Raw genomic sequence first — 26,181 nt, forward strand, 5'->3', positions numbered from 1 at the left:
GGCTACGCTCCATTTTTTGCGCGATTTTCTAAGATAAAGCCTGCCTCTGGATATAGCCAATTAGGCAGTGCTTCGCTGATGTTTGGTCATGTGGTACTGTCATTTTCACTCCACGATCGCCTGATTCGTACATTCATAAGACCGTCAATTAATTTGCAGTTGCATACCAGCCTATTGCACGTCAGCCTGATCGACTGCACAGCGGCAGCAGAATGACCGCCAGGCCACCGGGAAATGTACCGGTGCTCCCGATGGCCAGTCCGCCCCTGGATACGACTTTGGTCTAGGAGAGCTCGTGACCGATGTAACTGTTTAAGATAATACAGAGATTGGAGAAGCTGATTAGGTGGACTCATAAACTGATAACTGAAGATTTCCTGTGTACAGTATTGGGTAAAGTAATATGTTTATATTACTATAGTTGTTATATTACCACAGCAACTATAGAATTACCACAAAAAATTAATTCAAGTACTTTACTATAGTATTATAGTAATTACGTTAAATTAGTATAGTATTTTTTCATTAGAAATAGAATTATTGTTTTTCGAAAAAGCGAGAGGAAAATTATAAATGTCCTTAATCAAATAATTATCCATTCAGCTTTTGAAGCTTAAACACGATCAAAACACTGCATACTCCGAATACCGCGGTTCCAAACATAACTCAATTAATATTCATGAATCAAACGTGGCCACGCCATTTCCCTTACAACTGAATTAATATTCATGAGGTATGACTTCACTTTACTGTTGATCCTCTGACTCAACGGTGATTCAGCGACTTTGACCGCATAAGAAACGCTAGAAACACGGATTTATTATTTCGTGTCGATCTGTGAGGACCTGAGTTTCAATTTCGATTTGAAGTAAATTCAGCATTTCATCTAACATAGTAGAATGGAGATCTGCGGTCTTGTGACTGAGAAAAATAACCCAAGTATGAATTCACCTGTTTGCTGTTACATGTTTCTTAAATTAAAACTTTTGCAATATGTAGGAGAACTGTAATGCTTTGACGTATTACTATTGCATCTTAGTATTTAACAGAATTCATGTTTTTCTCAGAGGATAAGAAAATTAGTTTTTCAACGGTCAACTGTGGCATGTCACTCATACCGTTCTCTTTTATTCAGTTATTTATGATGTGAGATGTATTTGTGATGTTGTTGTGTTGGTTTGTGTCTCAGTGCCTCTGAAGAGCATCTCAGTGGAGGTTCTGGTTCAGGATCATGTAGCCACAGTCTCCTCCACTCTGCAGTATGTGAATGAGGAAGAGCGCCCCCTGGAGGCCTTGTTCGTCTTCCCTCTGCCTGCTGATGCTGCTGTCTGCCACTTCAGTGCCAAGATCGGAGAGCAGGAGATTGTGGCAGAGGTGCAGGACAGAGAAACCGTGAGTCCAAAAACAAACTGCAGCTCAGTTGCATATATTTATACTGTACATCACGTAACAAAACTGTATCCTGCAGGCGAGGGATCAGTATGATGACGCTGTGAGTTCAGGTCAACAGGCGTTTCTGTTGGAAAAGAGCGCAGAGAGTCCTGATGTGTTCAGACTGAGTGTCGGGTGTCTGTCGGCGGGTCAGAACGCTACTGTCACCATCATCTACGTCACCGAGCTCGCTGTGCAGGACGACCACTCGCTGCGCTTCTGTCTGCCGGCTGTACTCAACCCCCGATACACACCAGTAGGTACCACAGCAGCTCTGACACACACTTTATAAGAGCAGAGAAGCTGATTCTGACACACTCTGTGTGTGTGTGTGTGTGTGTGTGTGTTTGTGTCAGGTTCAGCTGCTGGCATAGTCTCAGAGATTTCATCCGGAGCTGTTCCCTACACGCTGACTCTCAGTGTTCATGTGAGCTCTCCAAAGCCCATCTCCAAACTAGAGTCCAACTGCACTCTGGATCCTCTAGTGTTCCTCCACTCTGATCACACTCAGGCCACGGTACTGTGTGTCTTCATGTGTTTATCTGGATGTGTGAGCAGAGCGGTTTTATGCATGTGTTGTATGTGTGTGTGTGCAGGTGAATCTGAGTCCTGGTCACATGTTTGATAAGGACGTTGAGCTGTTTGTGTACTATAAGGATACCCATCAGCCCTCTGCTGTAGTGGAGGCAGGAGTGACCACTGCCCCGCCAGGTAAGGGGTATCAGACATTGATATTAGATGACAAATTAACCTTGTAAAATTAATAAACTAAAAGGCAGAGTACATAGTGCACAGTATAAGTGTATAGTGTAATTTGGGACACAGCTTTTCTCTTTATTTCAGGTTCTCTGATGAGGGATACAGTGGTTATGATAAATTTGTACCCAGAGTTTCCAGAGGAAGTGATGTCATTGGCATCTCGAGGCGAGTTTGTTTTTGTGATTGACAGATCAGGCAGTATGGGCAGCATGATGCATCAAGGGAAAGAAGCACAGAATCGAATTGAAAGCGCAAAGGTAAGATTTAAGGTTCATTAACAGCATGTTTTTATGTCAGAATATCAATTTATTATGGGTTTTGAGTTTATGTTTCAGGATTTTATGGGATTGTGAAAAAATGACCAATGACTTGTGTACAATTAGATTTTGTTGCATGAACTGCTTACACTAGTCTTAAAAGCTTAGTCATCTATTTTTTTCTTTAATATTCATCTGTAACGGGAGGAGCAGACGACAGACACAGTGGGCGTGGCGTCAGGCCTCGGAGAGGCTTTTATTAACAGAAAATAAAACAAAAGGAGGGAATGAAAGTGGACAAATGGAGAGAGTGTCCAAAATAATCAGGGGATCTGGTGTCCTCGTCGTGCTGCGGGGTTCGTGTGGGTCAGGCAGTGTTCATGGAGGGGAGGGTCCAGGTAAGGGGCTCGAGGGGCGACGGTATTCTTCTAGCGGCCGCATCCTGCTTGTTGGCCGCGGCGCTGGCAGGTGATGGACGGCCCGGCATCCTGGCCTGTCGGCCGTGTAAACGGGTGTGGTTCTCGCCCGGATCGCGGGTCCGGCAGCTCACGTCTCTGGTGGTGCGGGAGTCCCTCCACGCACCCTTCCTGGACCCACGAGGACACCAGTGTGCATGCACGGGGAAGAGACCGGTCTCTCGAGGAGAGACGCGTTGTTGGGCTTTTCAACAGCGGCGGTGATGAGGCTCCATTCACATCAGGTGTGCCCCATCACACGCCGCCAGCCCTGATTCGTCCAGCTCCCCTCTTCTTTCACACACCCACTCCTGTCGGGAGCCTGTTGAAGTGCAGCGATTTAGGACGGGGTGCCGATGATAATCAGGGAGGAGGCAGCTGACTCGTCACACATCATTACATTTTATGGTCAGTTACAAAAATGTAGATTGGTCTAATTTGAATCAGAAATAAAACACAGGTTACCCTTTGACAGACTTAACATTAACAACAGGAATGTGTGTTATGAAAGCCCATAGGGTTAAGTTGAGGTTAAATATTTGTCTCTCTGTAGGACACTCTGCTGTTACTGTTGAAGAGTCTGCCCATGGGATGCTACTTCAATATCTATGGATTTGGCTCTCGTTTTGAGTCCTTCTTCCCGTTAGTAACTAGATCTTCATTCATAGATATTCAGTATTGAAATCAGTCACTGGACATGAGATGTTTTTCTGTGTCTTTGCAGTCAGAGTGTTGAGTACAATCAGAAAACAATGGATCAGGCTTTGAAGAGAGTGAAGGAAATAAAAGCAGACATGGGCGGCACAGAGATATTACAGCCTCTAAAACACATCTACAGTCAGCCCTGTTACCCTGATCACCCCAGACAGGTACAACACCTCACTGTGCATCTGAACAACGCTCTGTACCAATGTGAAGTCAATTTTTTTTTCTCTCTTCAGCTGTTCATCTTCACTGATGGAGAAGTGGGAAACACTAAAGAGGTGCTGGATCTGGTGAAAAGTCACGCTCACTCTCACAGGTAAAGGTCTGCTGGGTTTGATCTGTCCATCATTCATATTTTCATCACTAACAGTAACAGAGTTTATGGTGTCTTCAGGTGTTTCTCATTCGGGATTGGTGAGGGTGCGAGTGCCGCCCTCATCACAGGAATGGCCAGAGAGGGATCTGGTCACGCTCAGTTCATCACAGACACCGACCGCATGCAGCCCAAAGTAAAGCTCTCCACTGGATTTCACAGACACAAATGTTTCCTAGTCAAATGTCTCAATGGTTTCTCTTTCTCTTCAAACTATATCAGGTGATGCAGTCGCTCAGGTTTGCTCTGCAGCCCGCTGTGCTTAATATCTCTGTGGATTGGACCATTCCAGATGATGTTACGGTTGACACACTGTCTCCACCCATCAATGTGCTCTTCCAGGGTCAAAGGACACTCATTTATGCCCAGCTTAAAGGAGAGGTGAGATGATTAAACTTGTATTTTGCTAATGAGAATTAAAAGATCAATGTCTTTCATTTCGATTTAAAATATCTGCCTTTTCTCTGTCATAGAGTTCAGGAGGCTCTGAGGGAACAGTGACAGTCAAATATAGTCTCAAAGATCAACCAGTAACAAACCAGCTCCACTTCTGCCTCAAACCAACTGAGGAAACACAGTAAACACACACAAACACACAGAAACACATTGAATTGGAGTGACATCAGTTGTTTGTTTTTCTAATTCAACACATTTCCTCCATGTTTCTGCAGGTGTCTATTCACCGGCTGGCGGCTCGGACCCTGATCCGTTCTCTGGAGCAGGAGGAGAGGTCAGGAGCTGCAGATGTTGAGGACATCAGGAGCAGGATGGTGGAGCTCAGTGTTCAGGCAGGAGTCAGCTGTGTTCATACAGCCTTCATTGCTGTGAATAAAGACAGCAGACAGACTGTGAAAGGACCCCTGCTGCAGAGAAGAGTATGGACACGCGGTTGGTGCTCTCATCGTGTGTGTATAAATCACTTTTACTGTCACTTTACTATTTGATGTTTACACTGAGATGTGAAATCAAATGTTTTTGAGATTTCTCTTCAGAAATTGACATGATGCAAGTAAATTATGGTAAGACAAACAATAATCTGTTATTTAAGCATAAAGATATTTGCTCATTACCCTGATGTTACCTGGCATGTAAACACCTGCATTCCATTGGAGTGAAATGTGTCCGGCCAATAGGGGGCGCTACAGTGATCAAAAACGTGAAAGTGCTCATAACTCCTGTACCATTTGTTATAAACTCAAATATATTTTTGGAATCTGTGGTGTCGTCTGCCAGTTCTCCTAAGAATCACACTCAGTCAGGGATTTTTCTCTCTAAAAGAAAAGACTTTATTTTACAGAAAATAAAGCCGAGAGTCCTTGCAAGGAGATCTCTCGAATGTTATTTGGTATCTCCTTATATACACTATATGGGGCGGTTCCACATAGTCAAACTTTTCCTTATGATTACAATTTTAATACCTCCCTAGAGAGGAGAGGCCCCCTGCTTGATTTATTCTAAACAAAGGCCCTGTATGTATGTCTGACCATATGTTTCTCCTCAGTTTTGTACATTCCAGCACGTAGCTTTCTATTACCTATAAGATTATAATGGAGTAATAACTAGCAACAAAAATGGCTAGATTCACATTGATTATATACTTGTTTAATTAAAATCTTACTAATAAAAATCTTCCACATATTCTCCCCTTTGAGACTTAATAAGTCTCACATTTTTCTTATCCAGAGTGCTACTCCATAATCCAGTCATATTAGTTACACTACCTAGTGACTAAATAAGTCACATTGTATTATCACCAGTGACTAGATTATGAAATTCCACTCTGAGGGATTACTGGACCAAACATCTCTCTCTTTTTTTGATGAGGAGGGAGTAAAAGATCCAGTCTCCCTATTTCCTTCTGTAATAGTACACAATGTTATAAGCGTGAGCGTGCAATTGGTTCAGCATTTGCCTGTGGTTATCACAGTTATGTATAAAAGGCATAAAATACATACATTACATCAATAATTGAATATCACAAGATTATAAAAGTTGATCTTCAGCTCAGATACCTTATGTATCGTAGAGAGCCTCCCTGGGCCAAAGTTAAACTGGCACTTGTATCCAGGGAATGGTTCACCTTTAGACATCTTATAATAATAATAATAATTCATTACATTTATATAGCGCTTTTCTAGGCACTCAAAGCACTTTACATTGTCAGGGGGTATCTCCTCATCCACCACCAGTGGTGAATGATGATCTTCATCATTCTCGTTAGAGTCAATAGAACTATCGTCAAAAGTTTGCTCATTTAAGTTCAGTTTGTTTAGCCATCCTTCATAATATTCCTCCAGACTCCTTTCAGTGATCCTTTGTTGATTATTAGGGACTTTTATCACTTCCATTTGCTTAACAGTAGCATTGACGATTAATGATCTTAATAAAGGTAATACACAGCAAAATAATAATCCTCCTATTAATATCGCAACTCCTAAAAACAGTCCTAGTTTAATAAACCACGCTCCCCATGCTCCAAATTTCACATCAATCCAATCCCAAATGTGTTGGTCTCTTCCCGCATTTGCTGTAACTTCATTTCTTAATTTTTTTATTTTTGTCATAACTTCACTGAAAGCTCCTCCGGGGGCGGTGTTATTTGGGATAAATGTACAACATTGATCTCCAAACATAACACAAACTCCTCCCTTGTCTGCCAAGAGCCAATTAAGAGCCTGTCTGTTTTGCCATGTCATTCTACTTGTTGCATGCACTTGGTCGCCTAATAAGGTTAACGCCTCATCAGTATAATTAATGAATCTTTGTTGATTATAATAAATATAATTAATCCACTCTGTATTTTTGTTTGGTGTGATCCACACCAGGATTGACTCAAAACCTCCTTTTATTTCATTTCTTGCTTTAAATTTATTAGGAATTCCTCTTGGCTGTCCAATTGAGTCTAAATATACATTGTGATCTGCCTCATATCCTCTTTTAGTTCTATTATCTTCCTTTTTCGTGCTCTGTTCTGTTCCCCATTGTGCCATGCTAACTTCTTGAAGTAATCGTACTCTTACACATATACCTTTCCATCCAACTGGTAAAGAAGGCAATAATATTTCACTTCCGCAGATCCAAAAGAAATCTGCTATTACTAATGATTGGTCTTCATAAATCTCTATTGGGGGTAAGGCTATAGTTTGATTTTCACATTTTTCAGGTGCTATCTTACTTCCTTTTGTTGTTCCGAATGCTAAAAGTTCTGGAGCTCTAGCAGGAACTCCTGATTTCCAAGAATTTTTCTTATCTATATACCAAATTATATGACATCTTCCTTTGAATTTACCCACATCTTGGGTTCCTTTTGGTTTATGGAAACACTCATATTCTTGTTTATAATCTATGCTATACCATTTTGGAATCTCTACTTTTTGTTTTTCAATTTTTATATTTTGACCGATATCTGAATACTGACACATGGATCCCCAGAGTGGTCTGAAGAAATAATCTGTTAATTTAGGATTTCCTAAAAATCCTAGGCATTCAGCAATACAATATGGCCTGGTAAAATCTGTTAAATGACAAAAGTTTCTCCCAAATTGGGCACAGTTTCGGTAATCATGATGAATGAATTTGGTATGGCTATTACTTTGTTTAACGGAGATTTGGAGCACAGCAAGCAATTTTATTTTCCTGTTTCTTTAGCTGTAAAGGCTGCCCATCTATACCATTCATTATTTTGGGCTGTATCCCATAATGCATCAATTTGACTAATGTCTTCATCACCTTGAACATCATAATCAGTGTCTCTACGATTTTTGATTATCATTGGTTCTGTTGAGTTGATTACATTGTCACTTTTGTTCAAAGGTTGAGAAGTCAATGGAAGGGAAGTCAGGTTGCTTTCTATCGGTAGAGTTTGAGTCTGCATTATGAGATGCATTAGGCATAGGATGGTCTTCAGACATGTTGTCAGACTTATTCTCTGTCCTCTCCAGTTTGTCTGACAGGAGGAAAGAAGCTCCTTGTGTATCTTTTGGTGAGCTCTCGTCAGTTTGCACTTCGTCATGTGTCTCTGATTTCTCCTCATTGCTCTCTCCTGCATTGTCTGGTTGACTGTTTTCCTTTCTTTCTGCCTTTCCTGTGGGAACTCTAGTACAGTGGTTTAGATGATACCAGGTTGTGCTTCCTTCCACTTGGACTGCTGTTGGAGTAGCTCTCACCACTGTGTAGGGTCCTTCTCTCCTGGGCTCATTCCATTTTCTCTGGAATACCCTCAGATAAACTTGGTCCCCTGGAACAACTGGACAGGCAGTCTCCGATTCCTCTCTGGGCTCTTTTCTTTTTTCCTGTAAATAGATAGCTTTATGTATGGCAGTTAATTTCTTCATATAAGAACGAAGTTCCATTTGTAATTGTTCTAGAGGCGGTCCTTTATAGGGACCTCTACAATATGGCACAGGCATGGGTCGACCCGTAAGCATTTCATGCGGTGTTAAATACGTGTTGCTGTTAGTTTGCATGCGATAGCTCATTAGTGTGAGCGGTAATGCATCAATCCAATTAAGTTTAGTACTTTCACATATTTTGTTTATTTTGGCCTTGATAACTCCATTAACCCTCTCCACTGACCCTTGTGTTTGAGGTCTATAAACGCATCCTAGTCTCTGTTTTATTCTTAATTGTTGCAATACTTGTTTCACAGTTTTTTTGTATGAATACCGACCCATTATCTGAACTTATTTCTGAGGGAATCCCAAATCTGGGAATTACCTCTCTTGTTAGAAATTTTATTACCGTTCCTGCTCCTAGATCTGCGGATGGTACCGCCTCCACCCATCTGCTAAACCTGTCTATGATAACCAGCATGTATCTTTTGCCTTGTAAACGCTTTATCATATCCACATAATCGCATACAAGATGTTTAAAGGGGCCTTCAGGTGTTGGAATATGACCTATTGGTGTCACTATGCCTTTTCTTACATTGTATTTAGCACATACTTCACATGTGGACAAAAATTCATCCACCATTGCATATAAATAAGGAGACCAATATCCTTGCTGTTTAATTTTTCTTACTACTTCTCCCCTTGCACAATGGTCAAAACCATGTGCATCTGTAATAAGAATATTCAACAGTGAAGTAGGTGCAACAATGTGTCCTTCATGTGTACGCCAGATGTCCTGTGAGTCTTTTTTAGCTCCCCTTTGATGCCACATTGATTGTTCATAGGGGCCTGCTTGTTGTTGAATTCGAATAATGTCATCCAATTGAGGATGAGGTTCGATAAGTACAACAGGTGCTAATACTGCTACCTGACACCCTGAAGCTTTTTTAGCTTCTAAATCTGCTGCATTGTTTCCTTTAATGACATAGTCATTTCCCTTCTTGTGTGCTTGACATTTGATTATTGCTAGTCGTTTTGGTAGCATCATAGCAGAAATCAATTGCCCTATTTGTTCACTATGTTGGATGGGAGTCCCATCACTCTTTTTGAAACCTCTTTGTTTCCACACTGCTCCGAATAGATGACATACACCATGAGCATATGCTGAATCTGTAAAAATGTTAGCAGTTTGTCCTTTTGCTAACTGACATGCAGTTGTGAGAGCTTTTAATTCTGCTAATTGAGCAGAGCATGGCTGTACACAATGTTGTGATATTACAGATTCATATTCTTTTTTTTCTTCAATGTCACCTTTATTTATATAGCGCTTTAAACAAAATACATTGCGTCAAAGCAACTGAACAACATTCATTAGGAAAACAGTGTCAATAATGCAAAAAATGAGAGTTAAAGGCAGTTCATCATTGGATTCAGTTATGTCATCTCTGTTCAGTTAAATAGTGTCTGTGCATTTATTTGCAATCAAGTCAACGATATCGCTGTAGATGAAGTGTCCCCAACTAAGCAAGCCAGAGGCAACAGCGGCATGAAACCGAAACTCCATCGGTGACAGAATGGAGAAAAAAACCTTGGGAGAAACCAGGCTCAGTTGGGGGGCCAGTTCTCCTCTGACCAGACGAAACCAGTAGTTCAATTCCAGACTGCAGCAAAGTCAGATTGTGCAGAAGAATCATCTGTTTCCTGTGGTCTTGTCCTGGTGCTCCTCTGAGACAAGGTCTTTACAGGGGATCTGTATCTGGGGCTCTAGTTGTCCTGGTCTCCGCTGTCTTTCAGGGATGTAGAGGTCCTTTCTAGGTGCTGATCCACCATCTGGTCTGGATACGTACTGGATCCGGGTGACTGCAGTGACCCTCTGATCTGGACACAGACTGGATCTGGTGGCCACGGTGACCTCGGAACAAGAGAGAAACAGACAAATATTAGCGTAGATGCCATTCTTCTAATGATGTAGCAAGTACATAGGTTGTTAAGGCAAGTGTTTCCGGTTTCCGGTTTACCTAATTAATGCAGCCTAAAAATCCTTTAACGGATTTGGATAATAAAAGCATATTAGTATGTTATGTGTATGCCAGGTTAAAGAGATGGGTCTTTAATCTAGATTTAAACTGCAAGAGTGTGTCTGCCTCCCGAACAATGTTAGGTAGGTTATTCCAGAGTTTGGGCGCCAAATAGGAAAAGGATCTGCCGCCTGCAGTTGATTTTGATATTCTAGGTATTATCAAATTGCCTGAGTTTTGAGAACGTAGCGGACGTAGAGGATTATAATGTAAAAGGAGCTCATTCAAATACTGAGGTGCTAAACCATTCAGGGCTTTATAAGTAATAAGCAATATTTTAAAATCTATGCGATGCTTGATAGGGAGCCAGTGCAGTGTTGACAGGACCGGGCTAATATGGTCATACTTCCTGGTTCTAGTAAGAACTCTTGCTGCTGCATTTTGGACTAGCTGTAGTTTGTTTACTAAGGGTGCAGAACAACCACCCAATAAAGCATTACAATAATCTAACCTTGAGGTCATAAATGCATGGATTAACATTTCTGCATTTGACATTGAGAGCATAGGCCGTAATTAAGACATATTTTTGAGATGGAAAAATGCAGTTTTACAAATGCTAGGAACGTGGCTTTCTAAGGAAAGATTGCGATCAAGTAGCACACCTAGGTTCCTAACTGATGATGAAGAATTGACAGAGCAACCATCAAGTCTTAGACAGTGTTCTAGGTTATTACAAGCAGAGTTTTTAGGTCCTATAATTAACACCTCTGTTTTTTCAGAATTTAGCAGTAAGAAATTACTTGTCATCCAGTTTTTTATATCGACTATGCAATCCATTAGTTTTTCAAATTGGTGTGTTTCACCGGGCTGCGAAGAAATATAGAGCTGAGTATCATCAGCATAACAGTGAAAGCTAACACCATGTTTCCTGATGATATCTCCCAAGGGTAACATATAAAGCGTGAAGAGTAGCGGCCCTAGTACTGAGCCTTGAGGTACTCCATACTGCACTTGTGATCGATAGGATACATCTTCATTCACTGCTACGAACTGATGGCGGTCATATAAGTACGATTTAAACCATGCTAATGCACTTCCACTGATGCCAACAAAGTATTCAAGTCTATGCAAAAGAATGTTGTGGTCAATTGTGTCAAACGCAGCATTAAGATCCAATAAAACTAATAGAGAGATACACCCACGATCAGATGATAAGAGCAGATCATTTGTAACTCTAAGAAGAGCAGTCTCAGTACTATGATACGGTCTAAATCCTGACTGGAAATCCTCACATATACCATTTTTCTCTAAGAAGGAATATAATTGTGTGGATACCACCTTTTCTAGTATCTTGGACAGAAAAGGGAGATTCGAGATTGGTCTATAATTAACTAGTTCTTTGGGGTCAAGTTGTGGTTTTTTGATGAGAGGCTTAATAGCAGCCAGTTTGAAGGTTTTGGGGACATGTCCTAATGACAATGAGGAATTAATAATAGTCAGAAGAGGATCTATGACTTCTGGAAGCACCTCTTTCAGGAGCTTAGATGGTATAGGGTCTAACATACATGTTGTTGGTTTAGATGATTTAACAAGTTTATACAATTCTTCCTCTCCTATGGTAGAGAATGAGTGGAACTGTTCCTCGGGGGGTCTATAGTGCACTGTCTGATGTGATACTGTAGCTGACGGCTGAATGGTTGCAATTTTATCTCTAATAGTATCGATTTTAGAAGTAAAGTAGTTCATAAAGTCATTACTGCTGTGGTGTTGGGAAATGTCAACACTTGTTGAGGCTTTATTTTTCGTTAATTTAGCCACTGTATTGAATAAATACCTGGGGTTATGTTTGTTTTCTTCTAAAAGAGAAGAAAAGTAATCGGATCTAGCAGTTTTTAATGCTTTTCTGTAGGATATGTTACTTTCCCGCCAAGCAATACGAAATACCTCTAGTTTTGTTTTCCTCCAGCTGCGCTCCATTTTTCGGGCTGCTCTCTTTAGGGTGCGAGTATGCTCATTATACCATGGTGTCAAACTGTTTTCCTTAACCTTCCTTAAGCGTAAAGGAGCAACTTTATTTAAAGTGCTAGAAAAGAGAGAGTCCATAGTTTCTGTTACATCATCAAGTTGTTCTGAGGTTTTGGATATGCTAAGGAATTTGGATACATCAGGAAGATAACTTAAAAAGCAGGCTTTTGTGTTAGAAGTGATAGTTCTTCCATACTTGTAACAAGAAGTAGAATTTACAATTTTGGCTATATGAATTTTGCAAAGAACTAAATAATGATCTGAGATATCATCACTTGGCTGAATAATTTCAACACCATCAACATCAATTCCATGTGACAGTATTAAATCTAGAGTATGATTTCGACAATGAGTAGGTCCTGAAACGTGTTGTCTAACACCAATAGAGTTCAGAATGTCTATAAATGCTGATCCCAATGCATCGTTTTCATTATCAACATGGATATTAAAATCACCAACTATTAAAACTTTATCTGCAGCCAGAACTAACTCGGATGTAAAATCACCAAACTCTTTAATAAAGTCTGTATGGTGCCCTGGTGGCCTGTATACAGTAGCCAGTACAAACATAACAGGGGATTTATCATTAGCATTTGTTTCTTTGGATAATGTTATATGAAGTACCATTACTTCAAACGAGTTATACTTGTAGCCTGCCCTCTGAGAAATCCTGAAAACGTTGTTATAAATTGAAGCAACACCTCCACCTTTGCCTTTTAGACGTGGCTCATGTTTATAACAGTAATCTTGGGGGGTGGACTCATTTAAAATAATGTAATCATCAGGTTTTAGCCAGGTTTCTGTCAAACAGAGTACATCTATATTATGATCAGTGATCATATTATTTACAAAAAGTGTTTTCGTAGAAAGGGATCTGATATTCAATAAGCCAAGCTTTATCATTTGTTTATCCATATTGCTTCTGTTTTTTATTTGTTGAACCTCAATTAAATTGTTAATCTTAACTTGGTTTGGACGTTTTTTGTATTTTCTAGTTCGGGGAACAGACACAGTCTCTATAGTGTGATATCTAGGTGAAAAAGTCTCTATGTGCTGAGAATTAACTGACCTCTGTGACGGGAGGCAGCTAGCAGACGGTCGGTTTAGCCAGTCTGTCTGCTTCCTGACCTGGGCCCCAGTTAGTCAAGTATAAACACTAAGACTATTTGCCATATTTCTAGAGAGAAGAGTGGCGCCACCCCAGGAGGGATGAAGACCATCTCTTTTAAACAGGTCAGGTCTGGCCCAAAAGCTCGTCCAATTGTCTATGAAACCTATGTTATTCTGTGGGCACCACTTAGACATCCAGCCATTGAGTGATGACAATCTGCTATGCATCTCATCACCACGGTAAGCAGGGAGGGGACCAGAGCATATTACAGTGTCTGACATCGTGCTTGCAAGTTCACACACCTCTTTAATGTTATTTTTAGTGATCTCCGACTGGCGAAGTCGAACATCATTAGCGCCGGCATGAATAACAATCTTACTGTATTTACGTTTAGCATTAGCCAGCACTTTTAAATTTGCCAAGATGTCAGGCGCTCTGGCTCCCGGTAAACATTTGACTATGGTGGCTGGTGTCTCTATATTCACGTTCCGTACAATAGAATCACCAATAACTAGAGCACTTTCATCAGGTTTCTCAGTGGGTGCATCACTGAGTGGGGAGAACATGTTTAATGTTTTGATCGGAACAGAAGAGCGGTGTTTTGACCCACGACTACGCTGCCTCACCGTCACCCTGTTGCCCTGCTGCTGGGGCTCTGTTTCCGGAACCGAACAATGTACAGGAATCCCTGAGCTAGACGCATCCAAAGCCGTATCTAGAGCCCTAACATTTTTACTGTCCTCAATTAAAGTTTGGATGCGTGTCTCTAATTCTGAAATCTTCTCTGTCAGCCTAACTATTTCCCTGCATTTATCACATGTGAATCCCTCATCAGCGACAGAGATAGATAAACTGTACATGTGGCAAGAGGTGCAAGAAACAATGATAGGAGAAGCCATTACTCACCGTGCTTGATGAAAATTCTTACTGCGGTTGTTTGATGAACTTGTGAAAAACTGGAGCGAGGGAGAGGAGAAAAGAAAACAGCGATAGGTTCGAATGAAAACGCTAATGACAAGCTAACGAGTGCTAACGCTTTGCAGGTGTACTGCACTCACGGAAATAAAATAAAAGTGAACGATCAAAATTAATCTGATAAGATTGATCGATAATATCAGAAATATGGTGTGAATTAAGTTATATTTTACCACTTTAAAAAACAGAGAGTAATAGTAAGATAAAGATTCTAGAGAAAAAAAATAAAATTAAAACAGCTACACGGAGCTACAATTTGCTACAGAAGGCCAACAGGAAGTAGAGAAAACACTGTCCAACAGCGACACCTCACTACTGAATATCCTGTATGATTTCCTTCGTGATCCCTAAAGCTAGAACCATCTACGAAGTAAGTAACTTCTGCTTCAGAAATAGGTGTTGATTCAAGATCTGGTCGTAATCTAGTAAATGCCAAGGACTCATTCACACACTCATGAGGTTCTCCTTCAAAAGCCAAAGGAATTAATTCAGCTGGATTAACTGTCTGGCATCTTTTAATGGTAACATCTGGATATGTGAGTAATGAGGAGTAGGCTAGAATTCGAGCTTGTGTCAGAACAAATTTCCCTTGTTCTATTAATTCCACAACTTTGTGATGGGTATATATAGTTACTGGGTACCCCATAGTTATTGTGGATGCTTTTTCATAAGCATAATACACTGCAGCTAAACCCTGTTGGTAACATGGTGGGTATCCCTGGGCTACGTTGTCTAACTTTGTGCTGTAGTATGCTATAGGCTGTTTTTTCCTTCCACTACAGGTCTCTTGCATCAATACAGCTGATGCATAACCATCAACTCTATTTGCCACATATAGATGAAACATTTTATCATATTCTGCCATTCCCAGGGCAGGGGCCTGTTGTAATTCTTTTTTATTGCTTCAAATGCTAGTAAGGCATCTGTGTTTCATTTTAATGGATTGCTTAAATGTTGTAATCCTGCTTGTTTCATCATTTCTCTCAAAGGCCCTGTTTTTGACTGCATAGTCTTCTATCCAGTTGGCACTAAAGCCAGTCATTCCTAGAAAAGTCATCATTTGTCCTACTGTCTGAGGTAACGGTGTTTTACTTATACCTTCTAACTGAGCTGGAGCTATAGCTCGTGTGCCAAATGCAATTAATCTTCCCAAGTATTCCACTTGAGGCTGGCAATACTGCAATTTGTTTTTAGACACCTTGTGTCCTCCTTGTGCTAATTTTGTCAACACTTTAATTGAATCTTTGTGACATTGTTCTAGTGAGGTAGAACAGATAATTAAATCATCCATGTATTGTAATAGTTTACCGTCTATTACGAGGTCTTCTAAATCAGCCTTAAGAATCTTGTTAAATATATGTGGTGAATGTTTATATCCCTGAGGAATTCTAGAATATGTATATTGTTTATTTGCAAATGTAAATGCAAATAGATATATACTCTCTTCTGCAAGCGGTACACTGAAGTAGGCAGAGCAAAGATCAATTACAGTAAAGTATTTGGCATCAGGAGGGACATTTGTCAGTAAAGTGTGCGGGTTTGGTACCTCAGCTGGCATATCTTCCGTTATTTCATTTATTGTTCGTAAATCATGAACAAGTCGCCATCTGTTTTTGTCTGATTTGATTACAGGCATAATTGGAGTGTTACAGTAACTAGTAGTTTCTATCAATACTCCTGCCTTCACTAAGCCTTCAATTGTGTCTTTTATTCCTGCTTCAGCATCTGCCCGTAAAGGATATTGTGCTTTTTTAGGTAGACGTGCATTTGGTTTAAGTTGAACTCTTACTGGATTTGCTGATTTTATTAATCCAATATCTGTGTCATGTTGAGACCATAGTTCAGTTGGTACCTGACACTCCATTTCCTTAAATAATTCAGTCTCAGTTGTGTTTATTAACTCAGATGCTGTAGTCATCTGTGTCTCTTTCTTTTGGCAGATAACTACTTCTTGTGGAGATCCCAGCAAACTGGTTGCACACAAAAGTTTGATGTAATTTTTGTCAGCTGAATGAAAAATTAATTGGTTTTCTGTTGATTCCCATTTGCTTTGTTCTGCCCTTTTCATCATTGGTCCTAAATCTTTTGCTTCCCAAATTTTTCCTACATATACTGCAATATGCGGGACAGAGTTATTTACATTGAACCATTTTTTGACAAATTTACCTTCTGGTATGTTTAAAGCTACTCCCTGTTTACCTATGATGATGCACTGCGAGACTATCTCAGTCCGCTGTCCTTTTGTTTCTTTTTGCCATTTCTGTTCTATTTTTTCATCCCTTTCTTGATCATACATCATTGTGCAATGAAATTCAGACTCTGATAGCTGTGCTTCAGGTATCTGTGCTTCAATAAACTTTCCCCATTTATTGACTGTCTGTCTCACATCTTGTTCTATCTATCCTATCCAATAAACATTTGCTTTTGGCTCTGCAACCATCATTTGTGTTTCTGTTCCTATTGCATCAATTTATATTCCTTCTGGAGAACACCAAATTTGTAGTCCTAAATTTACATAATGCATCTCTTCCTAACAAATTAATAGGAGTTTGATTTGATACCAGAATGGGCATTGTTATACTTTGATCTTTTGTTTGTAGACACACTGGAGCTGTTATGGGAATCAATTGCATTTTTCCCAAGAATCCTATCGTCTTGGCAAATTTTCCAGACAAGGGGAGATGTGAAGCATATTTCAAATTAATGCAAGTTAGATTTGCGCCCGCATCAATCATCATCGGAGTATCTTTTCCCTCTATTTTAATCTGCATAATAGGCTCTTGATCAGCTTTTGTTGATAAAATTGGAAGCTGACTCTCCCCTTTAGGATTCTCTGGGCACCCCTAATAGCCTGGATTGGGACCTCCCCAAGGGTTTACTTGACCCTGCACTGGACCCTGATTAGGCTGTTGCCAGATCACCTCCCTTCCACCTTGAGGTTGCTGTGGCCATTGACGAGTTGGACAGTCAGCTTTATTGTGCCCGGGCTGTCCACAGCCCCAGCACAGACTTGGAGGCATGCTTCTGCCTCTGCCTCTTTGACCTTGCTGTATGGGGTTTTTTCTCCATCCCATCTGTCCTGGCTGTTGAGTATAAACATGTATTATGGGCACAGAGTTCAAGTGTTCATTTGGAGGGACTGCTGTAAGTGGGCTTGACTGAAGAGTTGGTTGTGGAGCAATTACTGGAGGCATTATAGTCATTTGTTCGGCTGCTGCATTGGTTACTGAAGCTTGAATATTTTTCTTATTTTTCTTTGTGAATTCTTCAAGCTGTAATTGAGTTAGTTTACGTTGTAACTCTTTCTCTTGACTTTTGAGTTTTTGTTCATTTTTTCTGTGTTGTTCCACTGCATGAGACACATGGTCGCAAAACTCTTTGTGTGTTTTAGAAGTTAAACCGACCACATCCTCCAGCTTGCTTTTTACCGCTGGCGGCATAGCATCAATCACAGCTTGCCTAAACAATGTTGCCATTAATGGGTCTCCTTCGGGATCCCCCTCAGTTTCTTGTTTCCACCTTTTCAACTGTTTCTGTACATATGTGGTTGGATTCTCTGCGTCCCCGATTCCTTCTCCCTTCAGTGATTTAGGATTCAGTCTGATCGGATACTCCGCACGCAATGCCTGCCATACTGCTGGGCGGAATGCATCAAAAACAATCCCATCCATATTATGAGAGTTCACTGCTCTGTTTAGAGTCGTTGTAAGGAGAATTTCATCCATCTTTGTCCCTCCAATAATTTTAGCCAGTAGAGCTTTAACATCGCCTACGGACAATAGCTTTCCCATTGTTTTCTCCTCAAACATTCAAATGAATTTCCCCGCCCCCTCATGAATATCAGGAAGGCGAGTGACAAGCCCCTCAAGGTCCTGTGAAGCCCAGGGGACATACTGTCCCTGCTCACCCTTGATTAAAATTGGGAGCTGTGTGGCCAGTGGTCTAAGTGTCCCTTTTTCTCTGCCCTGTTCCCATTTACCGTTATCAAATAACTCCTCTGCCTAATTCTCATCCTCACTACCATAGAACAACTTACTCTTACCTCTCTCCAACTTATTTACCTCTTGTATCTTTTTCCCTGATTCTCTAATTTTCTCTTCCATTTCTTCTTCCATAGCTTGTACTTGTGCTACAATATCGCTATCTTTCCTCCTCTTTTTTTCTAATCCTTCCTCAAACCAGGTTTTATCTACCTGATTAGCTTTCATTTTTTCTAAAGCTGTACGTGCTTGCCTGTAACAATCAAGATGCAAGCTTTCTGCAATTTCCTTTCTGGGTTGCCTCTGTGTTTTTACAGCTTGTTCCTCTCTATCTGCCCTTCTAACTCTAGTTCTCCTGTTACTTCCACTGTTCCCTTGAGTATTGGGAACTCTCCTTGTACTGGCAAATAGGGGGGAGGCTCTGAAAATAACTTTTCTTTTCTTATGTTATCTTTCTCTGCCCCCTTCAGGATTTTCCTAGCCTGTTTAAGACTCTTCAACATATCCTCACCTTCTTTTTTAAACAGGGCAATTACCTCTTTCTCTTTTTCCCTCTTTGTTTCTCTTTTTTCTCGTTTCATATTGATGCTTTTAGTTTTATAGTTTTTTATCAGAGTTTCCATTTCCTCACACAATGCCACATCAAATGTCCCTTCCTTTGGCCATTTTGTCATCATATTTTTTGTTCTCTTCTGCCATTTTTTTGAGATTTTGTTTATTTGCTCTTTACACAGTGGATATTTTAATCCAATTATTTCCACTGGTGTGGCTGCCATATCTTTATTTATATTATTACCATCAAAAATCAACTTTTAGTTTTATATAGTAACTTGGTTACAATCTCTTCTTTTCCTTTCACTTAATTTAACTATTTTTTACCAATTTCACCCTACTTTTTATTTTTTACTGTGTGTCATACCTCTTTGAATTTAGTTTTTTATTTTGTCTCATGCATTTACACTTTTTTTTATTTTTTTTATTTGACTGTCTATTTTATTTGCTCTATTTTATTATCACTTTTTAGATAACAATTTCTAACAATAATTCTTTATTTTTTACTTCTCTTTCCTTTTTTGTCCACCCATGTAATACAACTTTAATGTGGGAACTTCATCCCTTGCTCCCACTCCCACTGCACTGGGCTCAGAGAATTTTCTCCCCTTTCACACAAACATCCAAATGCAAAAACCTATTATAGATCTTGATTCAAACTTTATTGATACTATTTTCCTAAACTCATTCACACTTTCTACACTCTTTATTGAGCCAGAGTGCTTATTCTTGCATACTTTCTCCCTTTACCTAAGGGATAATCAGTCATTAATTGTCCTTTTATTATCAAGGCTCATCATACATTCATCCCTCTCAAGTGGATCTGAGTTGAGTCCAATTCTGCCAGGTCACACCGAAGTGACAGTCCAGGAACGGTGCTCAACCCTTACCCACCCAATACGGAATTTATTTGTTCATACATTCATCATCGTTCACACATTCATTCGTCCGGACACAGTTACATCCACACAACAAAACACCGCTCTTCCTAGAGCATCCTTAAGGGCCCACCCGTTCAGACCTTTGAGACTTTTCACTTTATACTTTCTCAAAGCGATATCCGTGGGGCTTTTCCTCGCGATTCCTTAACTAATCTGCTTCTCCGTTTATTACTGTCCTTCCTAGGCCCAGTTCTCCAATAAACACAGAACATTGCATACAATGTCTTTCTGCCTACACCATCTTTGTTTTAAATCAAGGTTACCTTCCAAGGCTTTCCTATTAATAAACCAAATATGTGCATGCAGTTATTTCTTCTGGAGTAAAACCCCTTTTTCAATTTAGATATCCTATTATTTTTCTAAATTTGGAAGAGCAGATTTTAAGTGTCCTTACCACTCAGAACTGACCTCAACCAACACAAACAAATTTTATAAGCAAAAATGCTTACCTTATTTTATGGTGGCCACCCGGTTGTGTTGATCATCGGTCAGCTCAAAAGCGGTTGTCCACTCTGTTGCTCTTTTCCAGTCCCATCTGGGGTGCCAAATCTGTGGTGTCGTTCTCCGAAGAATCACACTCAGTCAGTCATTTTTCTCTCAGAAGAAAATACTTTATTTTACAGAAAATAAAGCCGAGAGTCCTTGCAAGGAGATCTCTCGAATGTTATTTGGTATCTCCTTATATACATTATATGGGGCAGTTCCACATAGTCAAACTTTTCCTTATGATTACAATTTTAATACCTCCCTAGAGAGGAGAGCCCCCCTGCTTGATTTATTCTAAACAAAGGCCCTGTATGTATGTCTGACCATATGTTTCTCCTCAGTTTTGTACATTCCAGCACGTAGCTTTCTATTACCTATAAGATTATAATGGAGTAATAATTAGCAACAAAAATGGCTAGATTCACATTGATTATATACTTGTTTAATTAAAATCTTACTAATAAAAATCTTCCACAAATCCTTGGGTCAAGCCACAGAAAATTGCCTCAGTTTTTCCGCAAATTTTTAATTATGTCCAAAACTTACTTTTGCGAACTAGTCCTAGGCTTTTTGCCCGATCTGAACCAAACCAGTGATGATCTCTGGACAGTCAATATCAATAATTATCAAAAAAAAGAATAGAATATAAATAGAAATTTTGACTCACTGTCATTAGGGACCCCAAAACGTCCATTTGGAGCAGGGCCACTTACAATTATTTACATTTATGCATTTAGCAGACACTTTTATCCAAAGTGACTTTTTATTCAGGCTATGCACAATTTTTTTTTTTTCCGTATGTGTTTTACTTTTATGAAACGGCTATAACTCCTGAACTGAATGAGCTTTCTTCACCAAACTCACTACACATGTGTATAAGCTCAATCTTTGGTCAAATTAATTTTTTTTGCAGCTCTGCTACTTGTTGGCGGTATAAGATGGGAAAAAACATAAAAACTGCTATAACTATGCAACCGTTGGTCCAATCGACTTGAAAATTGGTATGCAGTGTCTTGGTCCAAAGTGGCACAAGTGCCTATGAAGACATTTGCATATCTAAAAAAACATGGCCGCGATTAGCCAAAGAAGTTTTAGCACCTATTAGACAAGGTTAACGGAGGTCAATCCGAGCGAAGCAACTGATGGCCCCTAAAGGTATGTAAGAATTTAGAAAGACATTGGCCACTAGTTGGCGCTAACGATTTTTATGGCTCTGTCATCATATGGGGTTTCACACATCCACACAATATGTACATCATTTGATAAATCTTCTCATAATGCACAACTTTTCCTCAAGAACCATTGTTGTCAGTCAAACTGTTCATTTAATTTTCTCAATTATCGTAAAAACCTACTTTGCGAACTAGTCCTAGGTTTTTTTTTTTTAATCAATAAAAAAAATTGTGAACATTTGCATTTGGACAGTTACAGGGCCATTTCGTAAAATGGTCTTGATCTAGTGTACCCAAAAGTCTATAAATCTTTAATAAAAAGTCAAAATATTGGGGCAATTGGACAGAAACTGACACTGTAACAGACAGTTATGAAGGTTAGACTACGTCTAAACTGCATTCCATGAAAGTGCAAATAAAGCCACTAGATGGCAGCAAATTATAACTCATTGGCACATTCTATCACTTATAAAGTTATTTTCTCAGGTTTTACTTAGTTACTGACAAAAGCAATAGTGCATTTCAACACTTACTGACACTTGTGTTGCGACATTACTGTCAAATCCAATATAGTCGGCACCGCATTGTATTTTAGTTTAAATCTTTCTGAAAATCCAGGTCAAATTATGCCTGGTATTTTAAACGAATCTTCTGTAAAATGAAGTGAACAAAGGACCGAGTTCTTACTGATGCTTCATTAAAAAGAAAGTTCATCCACTCTTTCCTAATGTTGGGATCAGAAGAAAGGCAATGCAAAGATGTACAGCGTCTTGTTGTCTTTGGAGCCATCTTTATTATTAGATTACTATGTAGACCTGCGCGCTTGTCTTTAATTATTCACACTACAACTTTAAACACACTCATGCTTATAATTTAAGGTTCGTAAAAAACTGTTATGATAATGTTTATGATATTTTTCTGTGTTAATTTTTATTTCAGATCACATAGCACCCCGCAAGTTTTGTTTATCATCATCAAGGCATTGCATTTCAGGTAAGAGAATGTTTATATATATATATATCTATATCTATATCTATATGTATATGTGTATGTGTATATATATGTGTATATATATATGTATATATATGTATATATGTATATATATATACAGTACAGACCAAAAGTTCGGAAACATTACCATTTTTAATGTTTTTGAAAGAAGTTTCTTCTGCTCATCAAGCCTGCATTTATTTGATCAAAAATACAGAAAAAACAGTAATATTGTGAAATATTATTACAGCTTAAAATAACAGTTTTCTATTTGAATATACTTTAAAAAAATAATTTATTCCTGTGATGCAAAGCTGAGTTTTCAGCATCATTACTCCAGCCTTCAGTGTCACATGTAACATCAGTCTATCACATGATCATTTAGAAATCATTCTAATATTCTGATTTATAGTGTTGGAAACAGTTCTGCTGTCTAATATATTTGATGAATAAAAGGTTAAAAAGAACTGCATTTATTAAAAAAAAAAATCTAATAATATATATTCTAATAATATATCACTTTTTATCAATTTAACACATCCTTGCTGAATAAAAGTATTGATTTTATTTTTTTTTAAAAAGAAAGAAAAAAAAACTTACTGACCCCAAATTACTGACCAGTAGTGTATATTGTTATTACAAAATATTTATATTTTAAAAACATAGCTTCTTTTTTTTTTTTTTTTTTTTTACTTTTTATTCATCAAAGTATCCTAAAAAAGTATCACATGTTCTGAAAAAATATTAAGCAGCAGAACTGTTTCCAGCTTTGATAATGAATCATCATATTAGAATGATTTCTAAAGGATCATGTGATAATGATCCTAAAAATTCAGCTTTGCATCACAGAAATAAATGATAATTTAAAGTATAATACATTTAAAAACAATTATGTTAAATTGTAATTATATATCACAATATTACATTTTTTTCTGTATTTTTGATCAAATAAACGCAGGCTTGATGAGCAGAAGAAACTTTTTTCAAAAACATTAAAAATATTAATGTTTACAAACTTTTGGTCTGTACTGTATATATATATATATGTGTGTGTGTGTGTGTGTGTGTGTGTGTTTGTTTTCTTTTGATATGCATTAATGTCTGAATGTTTTCACCATTTATGCAGATGAACAATCATTTCACTGCTCAAAGATGATGTCGTTCACAGAGCGAGCAGTCTTCAAAATGTCTAATCAGGTAACGGCAGGTAAGAGAACCAGACGTACTCCGATGTAGAACATTATTTTGTGTATTTGGTGTAATGCAATGTGTTTATGGGGTTTAAGGTTAAAAAAAACACACTATTTTCCACATACTCTACATTATTGTTTCTCCTCTATGCCCCGCCTTTCTGAAACGCGTCGATTTTTACAAAGCTCATCGGTCTGAAAAGCCAGCTATCCAGTGTATCCATTGTGATTGGCCGAATGCCTCAAGCGTGATGGAAATGTTACGCACCTTAACATACTGTGATGCCGTGTCCCGGCACGATGAGACAAAACCAATAGGGAAGTCGTGGCATAGTGGTTAGAGAGTTTGACTCCTAACCCTAGGGTTGTGGGTTTGAATCTCGGGCCGGCAATACCATGACTGAAGTGCCCTTGAGCAAGGCACCGAACCCCCAACTGCTCCCCGGGCGCTGCAGCATAAATGTCTGTCCACTGCTTCGGGTGTGTGTTCACAGTGTGTGTGTGTGTTCACTGCTCTGTTTGTGTGCACTTTTGATGGGTTAAATACAGAGCACGAATTCTGAGTATGGGTCACCATACTGGGCTGAATGTAACGTCACTTTCACTTTTTCACTTTCTTTCAATGAAACCCGTTACAAATGAGGCATTTGTTGCATCCAGTGGGGACATGATAACTGATTATTATAACTTATACTGTCTTTTTACGCGTTGCGATTGTGCAGTAAACATTAGCTTCGTCCACGGTGAAAGCCGATCCGGTGATTCACAGCGTGAAGTTGATTTATTTCCTCAGTGAAACACACAGCATCTCCACAACATGGCAGCTGCGGCGGCAACAGCGAGAATAAAAGTTACACCTTCTTTATTTGTGTGAATGTTTGGTTGGTATTATGCAAATCTTCCCACATAGTGATGTATACATGTGGGAGCATGTTAGAACGAGCCGTTTTAGGGGAGTGTGGTTGACTCTTTTATAAAGAATATCTCTTTGGATTTGACACTTTAGTCTTTGCAACTTTACGGATCTTCTTTATGCACCAAGAGCTTGTAACATAACAATAAGAAAGGAAACATTTTAATCACATCATATAACCCCTTTAACTGAACTTTGAACTCGTGCTAATGCTTTTTTGGTCATTCAGTGTTTCTGTATAAAATAAAAAATAACAAAAAAACTGATAAGATAATAATGATACGAATTCTACTAATAAGAACAATATAAAGGATTAATGAGTTGCTATATTCATGAATATTAATCAGATTGTGTGCGTTCACTCGAACTGATTTGCTGAATAATAAATAATGACGATAATAAATGAGCGCTAGCCAATGAGATTGTCGTTTGTGCATTAGCTCCGCCCACTACCAGAATCCCCAGCAGTTCTTAAAAGCTGAAGAATTCCAAAGGAACGCTGTTATTTGGACAGGAAACTACAACCAAGAATATCGTTTACATGTAACGCATCACTTCACTCTCTATTTCTCTCTCTCTCTCTCTCTCTCTCTCTCTCTCTCTCTCTCTGCTTGTGTGTAAGACAAAGTGAGGGTGAGTCGTGCGCTTCAAACTAGAGTTTATGGTACATTAAATACAGGTGCATTGCACATCCATTCAGATGAACTGAAAAACAGAAGATCGGATTCATGACAAGTAACGCAATGAATACACAGTTCACTAACTGTGAAACACTAATGCAGCATCACTTCATGGTTAACGATCATTGTTTTCATGGGCAGAGATCCAGAATTTTTTCCGCCGTGGTTCTAAGACTGCGACTGCCGTGTCTGAACAAACAGACTCTGAAATCAAAATTGATGGTATGTACAGTATATATATGTATACACACACACACACACACACACACACACAGAAGGTGGAGACAATGGTTATGTTTGAGAAGTAGTAGCTTATTGAAAACTGTAGTATAAAAAGGGAAAGTTTACATAAAAATGAAAATGCACTCACCCTCATGCCATGTAACATATAGATGAGGTTGTTTCTTCATCAGATTTGGAGAAATGTAGCATTGCATCACTTGCTGACCAACTGATCCTCTGCAGTGAATGGGTGCCGTCAGAATGAGAGTCATACAGCTGATAAAAACATCACAAAATATCCATAAGTGATCCACATGACTCCAGTCCATCAATTAACATCTTGAGAAGTGAATATAACAGTTTTAAACAAATTTGTCTGTGGATTGTGATGTGAGAGGACAACAGGTGATGGACTTTATCATTGGAGGAAGTGTTATTATGGAATATAGACTCATATTTTGGCCAGAAGTGATGGTTAAAGTAAAAAGCCTTGATGAAGTTGTTCCTTACAAACATGTAGCTTTTCACTTTATAAAATGTTAATTGGCTCATTTGACATACATTTGACAAGTGTAGTAGGTCATGAAATTCTCATTGTTTTATAGGTATTTATTC

General features: G+C 39.0%; 1 protein-coding gene across 1 annotated transcript; it reads left to right on the forward strand.

Annotated features, from left to right (window-relative positions):
* The first annotated feature begins 765 nt into the window (after window positions 1-765).
* LOC132124779 (von Willebrand factor A domain-containing protein 5A-like) lies at window positions 766-23,797 on the forward strand. Its single transcript, XM_059535931.1, has 16 exons — window positions 766-939; window positions 1,190-1,392; window positions 1,469-1,691; window positions 1,788-1,948; window positions 2,028-2,142; window positions 2,275-2,447; window positions 3,456-3,544; window positions 3,627-3,771; window positions 3,844-3,923; window positions 4,002-4,116; window positions 4,203-4,361; window positions 4,454-4,559; window positions 4,653-4,868; window positions 4,961-4,999; window positions 22,511-22,564; window positions 23,688-23,797. The coding sequence occupies exons 1-16, from the start codon at window positions 900-902 to the stop codon at window positions 23,795-23,797; spliced, it is 2,028 nt and encodes a 675-aa protein (XP_059391914.1). The 5' UTR covers window positions 766-899.
* Window positions 23,798-26,181: the final 2,384 nt, after the last annotated feature.

Source organism: Carassius carassius, chromosome 43 (assembly GCF_963082965.1).
Source record: "Carassius carassius chromosome 43, fCarCar2.1, whole genome shotgun sequence".
Lineage (NCBI taxonomy): Eukaryota > Metazoa > Chordata > Actinopteri > Cypriniformes > Cyprinidae > Carassius > Carassius carassius.

Excerpts from the sequence above, each read along its gene's own strand:
- LOC132124779 (XM_059535931.1), top strand. The coding sequence starts at position 900 with ATGGAGATCTGCGGTCTTGTGACTGAGAAAAATAACCCAA. Across the intron at positions 2,448-3,455 it reads ATCGAATTGAAAGCGCAAAG|GACACTCTGCTGTTACTGTT; the intron begins GTAAGATTTAAG and ends GTCTCTCTGTAG. Across the intron at positions 3,545-3,626 it reads CGTTTTGAGTCCTTCTTCCC|TCAGAGTGTTGAGTACAATC; the intron begins GTTAGTAACTAG and ends GTGTCTTTGCAG.